This window comes from Peromyscus californicus, unplaced genomic scaffold (assembly GCF_007827085.1).
Source record: "Peromyscus californicus insignis strain IS unplaced genomic scaffold, ASM782708v3 Scaffold_17__1_contigs__length_78620276, whole genome shotgun sequence".
Classification (NCBI taxonomy): domain Eukaryota; kingdom Metazoa; phylum Chordata; class Mammalia; order Rodentia; family Cricetidae; genus Peromyscus; species Peromyscus californicus.
In genome coordinates this window covers 65,637,745-65,654,390 of record NW_026294469.1, presented here as the reverse complement: position 1 = coordinate 65,654,390, position 16,646 = coordinate 65,637,745, and the positions used below count along the sequence as shown (strand labels likewise).

The 16,646-nt window shown below is 43.2% G+C and overlaps 1 protein-coding gene across 12 annotated transcripts in view; it reads left to right on the top strand.

The window, feature by feature from the left end:
• Katnal2 (katanin catalytic subunit A1 like 2) overlaps nucleotides 1-16,646 on the top strand; it is a 69,142-nt gene that overhangs the window by 37,289 nt on the left and 15,207 nt on the right. For all 12 annotated transcript variants that reach the window (XM_052742592.1, XM_052742583.1, XM_052742580.1 and 9 more), the window contains 5 exons: nucleotides 1,719-1,817; nucleotides 4,432-4,495; nucleotides 4,613-4,731; nucleotides 9,553-9,644; nucleotides 14,276-14,386. In XM_052742592.1, the coding sequence (XP_052598552.1) occupies nucleotides 1,719-1,817; nucleotides 4,432-4,495; nucleotides 4,613-4,731; nucleotides 9,553-9,644; nucleotides 14,276-14,386 (485 nt within the window). The remainder of the gene's footprint in view (nucleotides 1-1,718; nucleotides 1,818-4,431; nucleotides 4,496-4,612; nucleotides 4,732-9,552; nucleotides 9,645-14,275; nucleotides 14,387-16,646) is intronic.

Sequence of the window (16,646 nt, the reverse complement as noted above, 5' to 3'; positions counted from 1 at the left end):
GAGAACCTTGGAATGGCGTCCCTGGGGGGGGGGGGGGGGCAGGTGACCTGTGTGCTGATAGGTAGTTTCAGTGAGGTGGATGGTGGCAGAGCAGTGGAGAAGAGGGGCCAGCTGTGAGGTTTTCACAGTGAAGCAGGTTAAAGATTAAGCTGGGTCAGGATGCACAAGGAAGCAGAGGCTAGCGCTTCTCATAGCCACAAAAATCTGTAGTCTCCCTCCTGTTTTTGCAAAAAGATAGTGTGACAGAAGTTTGAAGCAGAGAGTGGAAGTGACCTGAAAGGACCCCACACTACTGGAGGAGGTGACACAGCTCCCTAGGGTGCTTCCAGTGATGGGAGGATCATTACTTCATGAGGCAGACCTGTTGAGTTGTGACAGACGGCTCTGGATGCATATAAGGAAGAACTTTGGGTTGGGAAATTAAACACCACCTTGTTAAACCCAGTGTTACCTCTAGACTGTGGAGAGAAATACACTTATCTATGGATCCTCATTGTGTGCCATGATTTCCTAAGAAGGGCCTTAATAAGAGATGTGTGTTCTCCCCAAGTTTTGCAAGCCTGAGTCAGGTATGATAGAATCTCTGTCATGCCAGTCAGTACTCAGAGGACAAAGCAGGAGGGCCCCAGCCACACAGTGAATTCCAGGCCAGGGGTACAGAGTGAGACCCTCTCTCAAAACACAAAACACAGAAGACTGGGTTCTCTATCCACCACCCTGTCCAGCAATGGATGATAAACATCATGTATGACTCAATCATTTCTAATAAATACTTTTTCTCAGTAAAGTGGAACTCCTGGGGGAGAACCCTGGGGGTAGGGGAGATAGACGTAAGACCATAACATCTTATGCCATTGTGAAAACATACTTTTATATATTTGAAACGTGCACGTATCACTTATTTAAAAAAAAAACACAAAACAAGTAGATAAACAGTTTCCAGACTTGTTCTTTAGTCAGAATGACATAGGAAAGGACCTTAAAAAAAAAAGTAATACTCCAGACATTGTTTGCCTGAAATAGCTCCTATCAAGAAGGGCCCCTGAGTGACTGTTCAGAGGCGTCTTGTGAAATTGAAATTGGGAAACTGTAAATTAGTTATCAGTAAAAGCTACTTAATTGATTGCCCTAGGGTGGTTGCTACAGGCTCTCCTGTAAGAGGGGAACTGCAGGCACGTGGTTGTTGGCCTCCTTGAGCGTTGCAGAGGCAATCGCTCCAGCTGGAAGCTGGGAATGCTCACTGGGGAAAACGGAAATTGGTTTCAGGGGAGCGTAGGAGAAGCATCTCTTTGCAACAAATTACAAAAGCATTTGCCAGATCAAACAGCTAGACAGACCAGACGCCCAGCATCAGTAAGGACATGTTTTTCACTAAAAATTAGGATAATTTGAAGGCACTTCTTGACTCTGGTCATAAATCAGCAGAGGTTGCTATTGACTACAGGCAGGCATAGTTCACTGTTAGACAGCCCCCCCTCCTAAAAGTGCCGTATTATACTATCAATATTTTCTTTGGGGAAAATCATTGACTACTTTCCATCTCTTTGGTAAACTGACCCCAAATTATAACGTATGCATACACGTTATAATACTCATGAAACATTTTTTTATCACCAGCACATTATATTCTATTAAGTCGGGTGTTCTTTGCTGCCATGTTTATTCCAGAAGTGGAAGAAAGTGTTAGTTTTAACAAAACAATCAAATGCACATTGCAGGACATTTATCTCCATGATCCCAACATAAAGTGGAATGACATTATTGGACTGGACGCGGCCAAGCAGTTAGTCAAAGAAGCCATTGTGTACCCAATACGGGTAAGTATGGGAAACCATGTTTCTGATCGCTATCAACTGGACAAGCTGTGTCAGGGAGGAAAGGCACGGTGCCTTACCAGTTTGTACGTTAGCCTTTGACTGGGCCACAGTCAGTGCTGGAGCATCAAGCCCAGTCCACGCTATACCAGGGCAAGTCTGTTCCACAACTGTAACTCTTGCAGAGGACCTGGGTAGGTTCCCAGCACCCACCTCAGGTGCCTCACATTCACCTATAACTCCAGTTCCAGGGCATCCAGTGCCTTCTTCTGGTCTCCTCAGGTACTTGTGCATGCTACCACACACAAAAATAAATCTTTTTTAAAGGTCACATTCTATATTGGTTTTAAAGCAAATGTCTGCTCAGTGGTAACTGAAGACCTAAGACATTGTGGAATGTAACTTTTCAGATGCTAAACACTAACCCATTAGCTTGCCTCCCTAACAGTGTGCTAAAAAAGTAGACATAACTCCCAGAAGAGAGGCCTCTCACTTTTGTTTTTTAGATTCCTTTCAGCTGTAACCCCCCACCCACCCACCACCATTGCCATGAAGGGCTTTGCCTCGGCTAGACAGACAGTCCCTTTCAGAGCCATGGCCAGCAGGGCCAGCATGCTGTTCTTATCACTTACTTCTGACCATTTTCTACATACCTCACAAAATAGTTAGACAGACAGAAAAAGCAGTACTCTTCAGGAGGGGTGAGGAGACGGTCAGAGTATCGCACAGTGTTTGCTATCTGACAAACCACCCCACTACTCAGGGCCTTAAAACAACACTCATTAAAACATAAATACATTTGTCATTCTGTGGGTGGGTAGTTTAGGCTCAATCCAGCCAGGCTACCTCATCTGTTTCCACATGATATCATTTGCCTGGCACCATCACATGCCCAGGGCGTCAGCCAGAGTGGTTGGGAAGATTGGGTGAAAAGTTGGGATAATGTGCAGCCGAGCTTTTTCCATGTGGCTGCATCCTGTTACAAGCAAGTTCAGCCTTGTTCACAGGGTTCTTAGAGGGAAGGAAGAGCAAGTCCTAGTGCGGGAGCTTCTTCATAGCCCCTCTTCCATTTGTTCATCTTAACTTTCAAGCCACTTTTTATATTTTCTAGCATCCCATTGGCAAAGGTCAGAGGGCCAGGAACCAGATGCAGGTGGTGGAGAACTGTACTTTCCTCTGTTGGAAGCAATTATGCAGAATTTGGGGCTAGCGACTATAATTTCCTAAGGCCAGGATTACATGCTCATTAAAACAACAACAGCAACAACTCTATATTGCTACCTCTGATTCCATGAAGCTCTTGACTTTAGGATACTTTCATTCTAAGGGAACAAAAAACATTAAATTCACATTATCTTTCTCCCTTCCTTCTTCTGCTCAGGTGGGAGTGAGAAATATGTTCAGAACTAAGAGTGAAGCTGTAACACAGGACATTTAGGAAGGACAGAGCATTTCATTGGCATTCTGGATATGTTATTTTCTCATTATTCTGGGGAACAAACCCACAGCTTTTAACACAGTAGGCAAGAGATCTACCACAAAACTGCAGCCCCTCCCCCTGTTCTGGACATGTTATTTCCATGGTATTATACCCGCCATAGGCGATGGTATTGCATTTGCCATCTGCTCTAGAGAGACACTAGGAATTTCACTACTGTTTCCCTTCCCCTGTCCTTTACCAGTCCTGTCCAGATCCTAGAAGGTTTGAACTTGAACTAATGGAAGAGACTCACCTGAAATCTGTGAGCATCCTCTGAGACTCAGCATCCCCAGCCTCTACAGCAGGCTTCACCATTGACCATCACATGGGCATACACCTTTATGGGTTGGTTCTAGGAGTCATCTTGGATTTTTGTCTTCTTTACAATTTTAAAATGAGCTAAATGTTCCACATAGAGCTCTCAGAGGGAAAGGAAATTATATGCATAAGAAATAACTATTGGGGGCTGGAGAGGTGGCTCAGAGGTTAAGAGCACTGACTGCTCTTCCAGAGGTCCTGAGTTCAATTCCCAGCAACCACATGGTGGCTCACAACCATCTATAATGAGATCTGGCGCCCTCTTCTGACCTGTGGTCATACATGCTGTATACATAATAAATAAATAAATCTTTAAAAAAAAAAAAAAGAAATAACTATTGTTGTTGGGCAGTGGTGGCGCACGCCTTTAATCCCAGCACTTGGGAGGCAGAGGCAGACAGATCTCTGTGAGTTCAAGGCCAGCCTGGTCTACAGAGTGAGTTCTAGGACAGCCAGGGCTACACAGAGAAACCCTGTCTCAGAAAAAAAAGAAAAAGAAATAACTATTGTCACAGAGAAGAAAATAGCGGCATATACCTTTCTTTTCCTTATTTTATTTATTTTTCATTCATTCATTCATTCATTCATTCATTCATTCATTTATTGCTTTCCAGAAGCCACAAAAATTAAGTCAGACATTTTCACCCAGTGTGACAATGCCATTGGGACAAACCAGATAAAACCAGATGCACTCAAAGGAGCGGACCCTAGAGAAGGGGGCCTGAGCTCTAGAGTGGTTGTTTCTCAGGAACGCCTGCCCTGCCTGCCAAGGCCCTGCGGGTTGATGTATTCATGCTCATCTTGTTCTTTGTTCTCAAGTACCCACAGCTCTTTACAGGAATTCTCTCCCCTTGGAAAGGACTGCTGCTTTACGGCCCTCCAGGTAAATGCATCTTTCTGTTCTGCCCGAGGGCCGGGTGAAGGATGCCCGTGGGGGACTGTCAGTGAGGCCAGCCAAGAGCAGAAGCCCCTGTTCATGTTTGTCCTCCTGTGTCCCCAGGTACAGGAAAGACGTTACTGGCCAAAGCGGTGGCCACTGAGTGCAAAACGACCTTCTTTAACATTTCCGCATCTACCATTGTCAGCAAATGGAGAGGAGATTCAGAGAAACTCGTCCGGGTAGGAGTTCTTAACATTTTTAAAAACCAGTTTTCTAGAATACCAAAGTACAAAGCTATGTTAGAGCTTATTTGTTTAAGGTGATATATATGCTAGACTCTACTCGGATCGTGACTACTGAAAGCCTAGCAAGTGGATTAACTGTCACGTGTGGATATTAATCATATTGCCATCAGCAAAACATGGACTCTCTACTGCTGGAATTTTACCAACAGCCCTTTTTTGATTCACACAATTTAGGAATAAAAGCTAGAATAAAAGTCTCTAAAGTGGCCTACTCTTCCCTCCACTCAAGAACCATTCATTATTAAGCGCGCACAGTATATCCAGTCAACGTTCAGTGAGAGGCCGCTGCTGTGTGCCAGACCCGGTACTAAGTACTCTGTGGAGGAATCGAGAGACTTAAACCTTAATTATTCTTTCGGATGTTCTGAGCAACTTTTCTTCTCTGCTCATGCCTGTGCGCCGTGTTCTTTCCATGAAGGCCATTCCCATCTTTACAATATCTCATTCCTGGCTCACAGCATCTCTTACACTGTAACACTTTGCTGTATCTTCCTGTCACCCTCAGAGAACAGCTGCTTATGATGTACACCTCACCATAAAGGGGGTCCTCGCCAGAAATCCTGTTAGACTGTAGCCTGCTGTGTGAGGACTGATAAGTAATCAATACTAAGTGAATGTAAAATATACTTTCTGAAAAGAAATGATCCTAAAATATTACTCTGGAATTATGTTCCCTCCAAAAGCTAATTTCCAAATGATTATAGACTGCTTGGGAGACATAATGGAATATTTTAGAAGGGTTGGTTAAAAAAATAAAACCATACCTATTATTTATTACCTTGACTATTTATTTATTCATTCTTTTTTTTAAAGTTTTTCGAGACAGGGTTTCTCTGTGTAGCTTTGCACCTTTCCTAGAACTCACTTGGTAGCCCAGGCTGGCCTTGAACTCACATAGATCTGCCTGCCTCTGCCTCCCGAGTGCTGGGATTAAAGGTGTGTGCCACCACTGCCTGGCTCATTCCTTCTTTTTCTGGGGATTAAATGCAGGCCTTTCGCACACCGGGCAAGTGCTATAACACTAAATTAGCCCTGAGCCTCTTGGTATTTTGGTTTTCCAGTTGTTTCAAATGTTTAGTTTTTTATGAATTTTTATCACCCCCTCAACATTGTCTTTCTTTCCTGTTGTTCTGTTTATTGTACTGGTGCTGTTTTGAGACAAGATCTTTTTGTAGATGTAGTCCAGGCTGGCCTTGAACTTATGATCTGTCTGCTGGGATCACCTCATTCTCCTAGGTGCTGGGATTATAGATGTATGCCACCATGCCTGGATCAAGATGAAATCTGTGAAAATATGTATCTACATTTTCTTCTTTGATCTTTATCTTGAATCTATCTCAGGTCACATCCCCAGGGATTCCTGCTTATCTGCTCCTACATGTGTGGATCTCCAGAGTTCTGGTTAGCTCAACTTCAAAGAGCTGAGATTCAATTAACTGCAATTATTGTCAGCCTAAAACTGTTTGGGATGTGTGTGTGTTTAATTTCTGTGTGTTGAGTAACAGCAATACAACTCACAAAAGGTGCCCTGCCCTGAATAGTATAGATTCATGTCCTGTCAAAAAAAGTTTTTTGAACCATGAGTACAAGACATTGCAAAGTACTTAAAGAAAGATCCCAGACTCCCTGGACTAACCTTAGGTGGACATGTACATTTGGATATTTCATGAATAACCTCAACAGAGATGGAAAGAAGATGTTTCTTGTTTAGTGTTGAATGGCTAGAAACACCAGTCACAAGAATGTTCCCTTCTCTGTGAGTATTTTATTTAGTTCAGGTTTTGTTTTTTTCTGCTTTAGTATTATTCCAGGAGTGAGGCAATGCTCCCTCTCCCAGTTCTCCATCTCTTTCACCACATATTTAAAAGAATAAATCTGGCTTTATGAAAAATGCATGAGAACATACATTTCTTTGATTTGGAATATATGAACTCATATCCTCCTATTCACATGGCAGACACCTCACTAAATGAGCCATCTCCCAGGCCCCTAATTTGAGCATTTTACAAGTTACTTTAGAAGATACTTACATTTCTTTTTTCTTATGAAAAATATATTTTAATTTAAATATTTGAAAAAATATTCAAGAGGAAATTGGAAACCTCTGCCAGTCTTGAAGGACCTTATCTTATGTCTTTGTGGAGGTTATTTTTTCCTTGTTCTTTGAGGTTTTGGGAAGATCCTCACCTGAGAGTGTTAGTCATTCTGTCAACTTCTCCTTCCTGTAAAGGTTTTTAGAGAGAGCAAACCCTTTAGGACCTTCCCCTAAATCAGAAAAGCGTTTTCTCCCATTTGTTTCTCTTTCTATTCCAATTAAGGAGTTATTTATAGGGAACCTTTGGGCTGTGAACCCCCTCCTCTCCTAATGCTGCTGCCTCTTAGGAGTTGAGCACTATTGAATAGCTGAGTGATCTCTTTAGCAAATGCATACACCTGTTGCTGATTACGTCTCCCTCCCCCTTGGATGATTTAACTTCCTCCAAGCACCTCTGGACATTTTAGACTAATGCTTCTAGAAGCACTTACCAGGGTTCTATTTATTCTCTGGGAATGGAAACTCAGTAATCTGAGCAATGTGGAGACCTAAGTTCTAAATGCAGCTAGTTCTTGTAACTTCATGTTTAGGAGCCCCTCCATCTCCTACACCTCACTAAGCTCCTTAAAATTGTATGTAGGTCTGATAGAGGGTTCTACTACCCTCTTTTTCGTTGTGTAGATTGCTGCTATTGTAGTCACCTTTAAAATCAGGTGTAATTGGGCTTCTCTCTCTGTGACTGGAAGAAAAGTTATTTGCTCCTAATTAGCTGGTCTACAGTATATGAGAGAGGTGTTAGTGATAAGCTTCCCAGAACTGCCCTTTGTTTCATGACTTTGCTGGGGAAGTGTGAACAAATGTGTATCCACCCAGAGAGGGCACTGGTAACATACCAAATAGAGAATTCTATTCGAGGGTCAACCAGGGAGTCTTTGAAGCACAGATGAGTGGTCGTGGAAGTAAAGGCATCTGCACCACCAAAAAGCCCCCCAAGCTTAGGTGCTGATTCATGGAGGCTGCATACATGTCGCTCCCTGAACAGCTTGCAGGGAGCTCCACCAATCACAGAATCTCCTCTCTGTACCAGTTGTTCATGCTTCTACAACCAGGGGGTCAGCCTTGTAAATCTTGTATTTCAGGAGCTCCCTGAACCCTGTGAATTCCTCTTACTCCCCTAGCCTGTAAATTCCTTTTATTCTCTGAGTCTTGTAAATTCCCTTTATTCTTTGAGTATCATAAGTTCCCTTTATTTCCTGAGCCTTGTAAGTTCCTTTACTTCCTAAACCTAGAAAGTTCCCTTTATTCCTGGAGCCTTGTAAAATCTCTGAGCCTTGTAAATTTCCTTTACTTCCTGGGCCTTTTAAGTTCCCTTTACTTCCTGAGCCTGTAAGTTTCCTTTATTTCTTGACTCTCCTTAGCTTCCTCCTTTGTCTAGGAAGGGATATTTCAATTAAGGAAATTCTTAGTTTATGAGAAGGAGCCAGGTCCTATGAACCAGGATTCTGGCACAGGGAAGTGTTGACACATCACCTTGGACTCACCATACCCTGAGTCATAGGGATGAGAGAGATTTCCTCCTTAGTGGCCAGAGGCTTGGAGGGATGTTCTGCCGATGCTCCTGAAAGCCATACTCGAGCTTTTCAAAATCCTCTTACTGTCCTGGGATGCTTTCCTTGTACTAAGTGACATGGAGAATAAATCCCCCATGGCAACTGAAGAATCTCTGCTCTGCTCTTTCCCATATCTCTGCCACATTCTCTAATCAACCAGTGAAGAATTGTATATGGTGCTCAAGAGATCAGTTGCAGGATTTAAAAAAAAAGATTTAGCTCTTTTTACTGTTCACCACCACTGTATCTCCCTGTCGAGTTCTTCATTATTGGTTTTTATGTCTGTTCTTTTGCTGGCTGCTTCCTTGTTCTTGTTCAGTCTGCAATATTTTACTCTGGAACAGAACATCGTATTCAATCAAAACTTGCTTTTGAGAATCTGCTCCTCTAGTATTTGAGAGGCAGAGCAGAAGGATCACTCTGAATTCACCGGCCAACCTGGGTGATACTGTGAGTTCCTGTCTAGCTTAAGCTGTTTCAAGACAATGACAAAACCCAGCAACACTAACAAACAAACAAAGAAAAAAGAGTGTTCAAAGAACCCGACTCTAGCCATCAGTGTTGAGGTGGGGTGGGGGCCCCATGGAATCACTCAGGGAGCCGAGAAGGACATTTTCAGTTTGTTATCCACAACTGTCCCTTTCCTGAACTTCTTTCTTCTGAGAATGATCCTGTTGTGCCCAAAGATGAAAGGAGAAGTTACCACATGATCTTATATATTCTAAGGATGTTTGTGTCCACCGGAAACATGTGATTGGCCGGTGTCTCCGGGGTTAAGTAGGCAATTAGAAGCTTGGGAACTGAGTTTTGTCTCCAGCTCTCATCTTTGTCTTTAGTAACCTGGAACTAGCCACCCACTCTCTCTGGCTCTAATTTTATCAAATGATAAATGGAAATAATTGGACCATCCAGCCCCCTAGGGTAGAACTAGGGAGAAATGACAGTGATGGTTATAAAGCTGCCTCAGAGTACTGGTGTAGAACAAATGCTTAGTATTACAGCAGTTCTAAACTTTTAATCTGGGACTATTTGAGGGCTTAAATTGAAGTGTATGACAAGGACTAACTTCAGAATATATATTTGAACCTACTTTCGCTTTTCCTCACTCAGGTGCTGTTTGAACTTGCCCGCTATCATGCCCCCTCCACGATCTTCCTGGATGAGCTGGAATCTGTGATGAGTCAGAGAGGCATGACTCCTGGGTAACAGACTTGGTTTTTTTTTGGTCATCATTTCTCCCCTTTGTAAGTGTGTGTGATGGTCGGAAGCCCATCGACATTTACCAGCAGAATGAGCCTATTAATAAGCCCACAAATTTTCTGCAGACACATGGAAAGGTCTTTAAATTAGATCCTGTTAACTGAGTAGCTGATTTAAATAGTTTTTATAACCGGAGGAAATATCATCCTCCCTTCCCCCTTCCCCACAGAGTGGCTTTCAGGCCTGAAGATCATCCAGCCGCAGGATCCCAGGCTGCCATGATGGCCTGGCTGCCTCAAAATAACCTCCTCTGGAGCCAGAGGGCTGCCAGTGGGGACTGGGGCTCGCCCATGCAGCCACAGGATGGGCTGCCTCTGCATTACATTCCCTGGAGGCGGTCCTTGATGGTGTGGGAGGCCAAGGAAAGCGGTGATTCTTTGACATCTGTCACATGCATTATTTCTAAAGATTAAGTGTCCAAAAATGTCCTCAGAAGGAAGGTTACAAATGCTTTCTGATTATGCTTTCAAAAGGGCAAATAGGCTTGTTGGTTTGCCTGCTTGATTTTGTGAGTGTGGCATATTTTGTGTGTGTGTGTGTGTGTGTGTGTGTGTGTGTGTGTGTGTGTGTGTGTCTGGCTTTCTATGTGGATGCTGGGATCAATACTTAGGTCCTTGAGGCTTAGACAGCACTACTTTACCAACTAAGATACCATCTCAGGCTCCATTTTTAAGTTCTTTGAAATTTATTTTAAAATATTTTTTTTAATTCTTTGAGAATTTCAAACAGTATATTCTGAGCACATGTGCTCCCAGTTACTCCCTTTAATTTCTCCAGGTCCGCACTACTCCTCACTTCTTTCTTTTCTGTGTAGCCCTGGCTGTTCTGTAACTTGCTTTGTAGCCCAGGCTGGCCTCAGACTCAGAGATTTGCCTGCCTCTGCCTCCTGAGTGCTGGGATTAAAGGTGTGCACCACCACCACCTGGCTCATGTCTTCATTTTTAAAAAATTATTTATCTGAAAGTTCATTGACTCTTCTTTGTGCTGACTATATACTTCTGAGTATAGGGCCATCTGCTGGAGCATGGTTCTCTTACCAGGAGCCACACCCTTAAGAAAACTGACTTTCCCTCCCCTAGAAGCTCCTCAGTCAGGAGTGAGGGCTCATGAACCCCTTCCCACTCCATGCTAGCATGCTGACTGGCTTGCTCTTGTGCAGGTCTGGTGCAGGCATTCACAGCTGCTGTGAGGTCACGACTGTAGCGGACCTGTCATGCCCAGAAGATGCTGTTTACTCCAGTCCTCCCTGCCCTCTGGCTCTTACAGTCTTTCTACTCCATCTCTGAAATGGTCCCTGAGCTTTAGGAGAGGAAGGGTGTTATAGATCTGTCCTGTGTGTGGCTGGGCTCCCCAGCCACTTCTCTGCACTTTGGCAGTTGAGTTTCTGCATTAACCACCATCTATTGCACAAAGAAACTTCTCTGATAAAGTATGAGAGCTCCACTAGTCTATGGGGAGAAAGTTATGAATTTAGAGTACAGTTTTATACTTGTCCAGTTAGCAAAATAATAGTAGTAGGTTCACCCCTGGGGCCTGTGAACTCCCCAACCTTGTGTTAGGGGCTGGATTTGCAGTATCAGGCATGTACCGTGTCCAGTGAAGGGGGGGCCTTAGCTCCAGTCAGAAAGCAGCTGGTTACCTTCGTAACACTCATGTGACTATTACTATCCCAGTCATTGCAGTTTACAGGGGTCACAGCTGGATAAGACTGTTAATTCCCAAACTAGGCACAGTGGTGCTCGCCTTTAATCCCAGCACTCAGGAGGCAGAGGCAGGTGGATCTCTGTGAGTTCAAGGCCAGCCTGCTCAACATAGTGAATTCCAGGACAGCCAGAGATACATAGTGAGACCGTCTTGAAAAACAGTAACAACAAAAGACTGTTGACATCCGATGCTAATGATCCCCCAGCATCCTGCATAGCACCCTCTGCTACTTACCCAGTAGGGAGGAAGCTTCCTGGTCAATATTAACATGATTTCTCAATGTCTTATGATCAATGTATGTGCAGTCTTCAGCAATAGTGTCTTACAGTCAAATTCTGATGGGCAATCAAGAGCAGTAGCAATAGCCTGTCTTGTTTTGGGGTTCTCTAGAACACCCTTGACCAACAATAGAGGAGAGCAGAGTGTGGGACTTTTTATTTGACAACCTTTGGATGGGTTCTGAGATGAGTATAATTCCCTGTGAAGGGCAACTCCAATTAAACTCTTTTATATGAATATGTGTGTACATGTGTTTGTACACACACACATACATGTACACACACATACACACACACACACACACACACACAAAATAGTAGGTTTCCATATAGCTTGCCCAAACATCCTTAGAGTTCTCATGTATCCTAGGCTGGCCTTGAACTCACTGTGTAGCTTAGGATGATCCTGAACTTTGATTCTCCTGCATGCACCTCCCAAGTGTGGGATTACATGTGTGAGTACACATGCTAGGGATTGAACCCAGGGCTTTGTGTTTGCTAGGAAAGCACTCTATCAACTTGATTGATTTGTTATGATCAGAGATATTTTTTGAAACTTTTTATTATATTTGGCACCTCTATCTGGAAAAATAAAAACAGGTGTCTGGAAAACCTCTGTGCAGCTGTGTTTATTAGTGACCTTTAATAGTCTGTTATCGAGACAAGCCCATGGTAAGAAAAGGCAAAGGATTTGCTTGTTGGAAATATAAAAGTAGAATTAGAAAATAATGTGTGAAATTTTGCTCAGTGGAAACCAGGGAAGCCGAAGAACAAGGCTGCAGCCAAGGCGGGTGCGTGTTTACAGCTGACTGAAATGGGACACGGACCTGACCTTACTGTGCCTGGTCAGATCCAACTGCAGCCCTCTGCCTTGCTACACCAGCCTGCCAGGATCACCCAGCTTCACCCACCCCACAGGCCCCTGAGGCCTCTAATTGTTCTCCCTCTGCAAAGACAGGCTTTCTGGCCTGCCTCGGGGGTGGCCTTTGCCTGCCTTGTAGAGCATCCTTCCCAGTTTCCTAGATTTCATTAATTTGGTTCTTCCTCTACCATCCCTGATAGCAAGTGCTTTATCCGGGTTCTTCCTGAGTTTCAGTGTCCCTGTATGGAACTTGAAAATCCCAGTTTAAAAAATAAGGGCAACTAAGCTGAGCATGATAGTGCACCCCTTTCATCCAGCACTTGAGAAGCAGAGGCAGAGGCAGGCAAGTCTTAGTGAATTTGAGGCCAGTTTGGTCTACATAGTGAGTTCCAGGCTAGCCAAGGCTACATAGTGAGACCTTATCTAAAAAAACAAAAACAGATAAAAAATAAGGGCAACTGTTTCGATGTCTTTTGGGGTCATATTATGCTAGTTGTGCATAAGTATGGACAAGTACATCAAAATTAGCACATGTACACATTTTATGCATAGTTGGGGGCAAGGGCTATGTGAACATGTAGCTGTAGAGTGGGAGTCTTTTCTCTTGAGAGGCACTGATTCTATGAAGTCACACGCAGGTGGAGCACCCCCAGTGTGAAAATCCAGTGTGTGGACAGACCTGTTCTGAACCCTTCTTAGTGCTGGCAGACAATTACAGTGGGAGATCCCACTCATGAAAGTTTGTTTCATATGTGAAAATATAAAATACCATATAAATTACCTTTAGGCCATGTGAAAAGGTACGGATGAAATTAATTTCATGCTTAAACTTGGGTTTTATCCCCAATATGATGCTTTATGTATATGCAAACATTCCAAAGTTCAAAAAATCCAAAACATCTGAGATAAAGAATACTCACTCTGTACTTAATATGGGTTGCTTCCACACGTGTGCATGAGAGGCGGAATGTTGTGCATCTAGGAAAGATGTTTTGTTATTTTTCTCTTAACTAAATCAGTGTGATTGAATAGAATCTGCTGAGTGGGTTCTGGGTTTAAACCTAATATGGGTTGTTCAGATCTTCATGCGTGCTGCTTCTTGGTGGAGGGGACTTAGGCAATAGTGATGCAGGCCGAAAGGGCAAATTTGTACAGAAAGCAGATTCTGATCAATGTCATTATCATGTATTTCATTAGGAGAGAATGAAGCCAATTCAGTGGAGGGATTTTATAACACACAAATGTACACATACACAGTGATAAGAAACATGAAAATTACGTGATGCCTGCTCTATAAATGAAGGGGTATTCTATTATACCATTTCAATTAATTGATTAAATTTGATTTTTTTTAAGCCCAAGCTGGCCTGAAACTATGTAGTCCAGGCTAGCCTCAAACTCATGGCCATTTTCCTGCCTCAGCCTCACCAGTGTCAAGCCACTACCACACCTGGCAATTATGGCATTTTTAAAGGGTTAAATAATGGAGCAGCTGGACACAGCTGGGTTACGTTTAACCATTCTTTAGTTATTTTTTTAGTTCTGCATCAACCATTGTTTTTCTTTTAAATATCATCATTGTATCATTTACCTTGCCCATTTTCTTTAACTTACTTGCTATCAGAATGGAGCTTGTTTTACAGCCACAGGGCCGTTGCTGTGAGGGCCACTCTTTTCATGAGGCAAAGGCTCTGCTGTGAGAGGGAATCATATCTCCTTGTCTCTGCAGAGCAGAGCACGAAGGAAGCCTTCGGATGAAGACGGAGCTACTGGTGCAGATGGACGGGTTGGCCCACTCGGAGGATCTCGTGTTTGTCTTAGCGGCGTCTAACCTGCCATGGTAAGGTATCCAGAGAACATATCACACATTTTCGTGAGCCTCTACATACAGATAAAGATGTCAGTGAGCGCTATAGGAGGCGGTATTAAAGTTATACACAAATTGAATCCATAGTGGATGTGGATATGACAGGGAATCAATCTCCTTTGGATATAAAGACCAGCATAAAAGTGGGCAGCCCATTCCTGGGGTGTGGGTTCTAAACTATGTAGGAGTAGAGTGGAGTTGATCAGGAGGCATGCATGCATGCATTTCTCTCTGCTCTTGGCCATGGGTCCTGCCACCCGACTGCCCTGCTGTGATGGACAGTAACCTGGAACTGTGAGCTAAAATAAACAGTTTCTCCCTTAAGTTGCCTTTGTCAGGTTTTTAAATATTCTTATTGAAGTAACAGAAATTAGGACATAAGGAGGGACTATACTTTGTTGTTGAATCAGGCAGAGGTTTTGCATAGACCTATAAATGCTTAATATCTCTAGTTCTCAAAGAACATTCCAGAAATAATGTTTTGATTTTATTGGTATTAAAATTAAAGTTTTTTTTTAAGTTAGGAGGAAAATTCTTTCTCTAATGCCATATAGTAAATAGAAAACTAAATAATCTCTAATTGAAAATATAATCTACTCTCAGAGTTTCCTATTCAAACTGTATCCCAGCGTGGTTTAAGAACAATTCTAGAAGACTTGGGAAATAAGAGATGTTGATTAGGGAAAACAATATCGACTCAGAGAATATATTTTAAAAATGTTATAATCCTCTTACAGTTCTCAGAACATTTTCACATTATTATTTCTTATGTCCTAAATGGGGAAGGAGATATATAAGGAAACATTCTTAGAGGGTGGTCAAGGCCATGAAAGGCAAATCAGCCAGTGGTCAACAGCAGCGAGCCGAGTGGAGCTCTCTCAGCCCACCCCATACAGCAGCGAGCAGAGAGGGGCTCTCTCACCCCACCCCATCTCCTTTTCCACATTTAGGGACAAACAGAAAGCTCCTTTGATCATGCTAATCATCCAGGTCCCAAACAAGAGACCGAGACCAATTTTAGGCAATTAGTTTGTCATCTGTTCCTTTAGATACATTTATACTCTAAACCTGGCCCCACCTCCCGACACACTTATAATACTTGTTCTGTTACGCTCTGGTGATCGGCATTTAACATTTTGAAGATCTAGTTATACACAATGTTAAAAGTGGAGTCCAGTAGAGAATTACTATTTAAATGTTTAAATGAACATCATTGATTGATGCTAAGCTTCTCTATGAGGTTGCCACGGCTAAAGTCATGATGGGGTCACCCATGTTAAAATTGCATTCAGCCAAACTGGGAGAGTTGTCATTTAACCTTCTGAGAAATCAAGAGAGATAATAGGCCAGAATTCTAAACAGGCCAGTTCCACAAACAAATGCTTCAAGGCCCTGGGTTGTACCCTCTGTACTGCCACAAGACACAACAACCCAGTAACTGGATGTTGGCCAGTCAGTTATTAATTTTTTTCTGTTGTTTTGTGTTCTTGTCCCCTACTTTCCAAGGACTGTTACTTTGAAATGGACCAAACTGCCTTTGATTTTTGTGTCTTTATTCTGCTGCCTTGTGCCTGTGGGTGTCCACTAGGGTGGGTGCGAAGCTGTAAAGCTCCTCACATGAGTGTGGCAGGTCTGTACCTTGAGAGACTTGAACACACATCTTCCTCCCCTCACCGTAACTTCAGCAGCTCTGTGCGGTGGTGATCCACCAGGGTCAGCTGTGGTCTTGGTAGTGTCTTCTTCCTGCTCTGAGTCCTCGGGGCTGAAAATGAGGCTGACTCAGTTCAACAGATTTTCTTCAGACCTTACCTCAGTATCAGGAGCATCACACCGCATCACATCCTGAGGGGGCAGTGTCTTGTTTTCTCACTTTTGTCGATGCCAAACTTATCTGTGGGTTCAGATCTATTGGTCTGGTTTCTCTGCTCTACATCTCTCTGAGTTTAGCATCTCCTGATCAGGGTTGACTCGGTAGTTAAGAGCACTTGTTGCTCTTGCAAAGGACCCAGGTTCCATTCCCAGCACCCATGTGATGGCTCACAACCATCTGTACTCCAGTCCTGGGGGATCCGATGTCCTCTTCTGACCTTCTCCCATACCAAGCACACGTGTGGTTCATAAACATGCTTGTGGGCAAAACACTCATACACATAAAAATAGCTGTTCTTTATATTTTAATTAAAACTCTCTGAAGAGTGACCTTGTGACCTATAACCTTAAACTGAATGTGCTC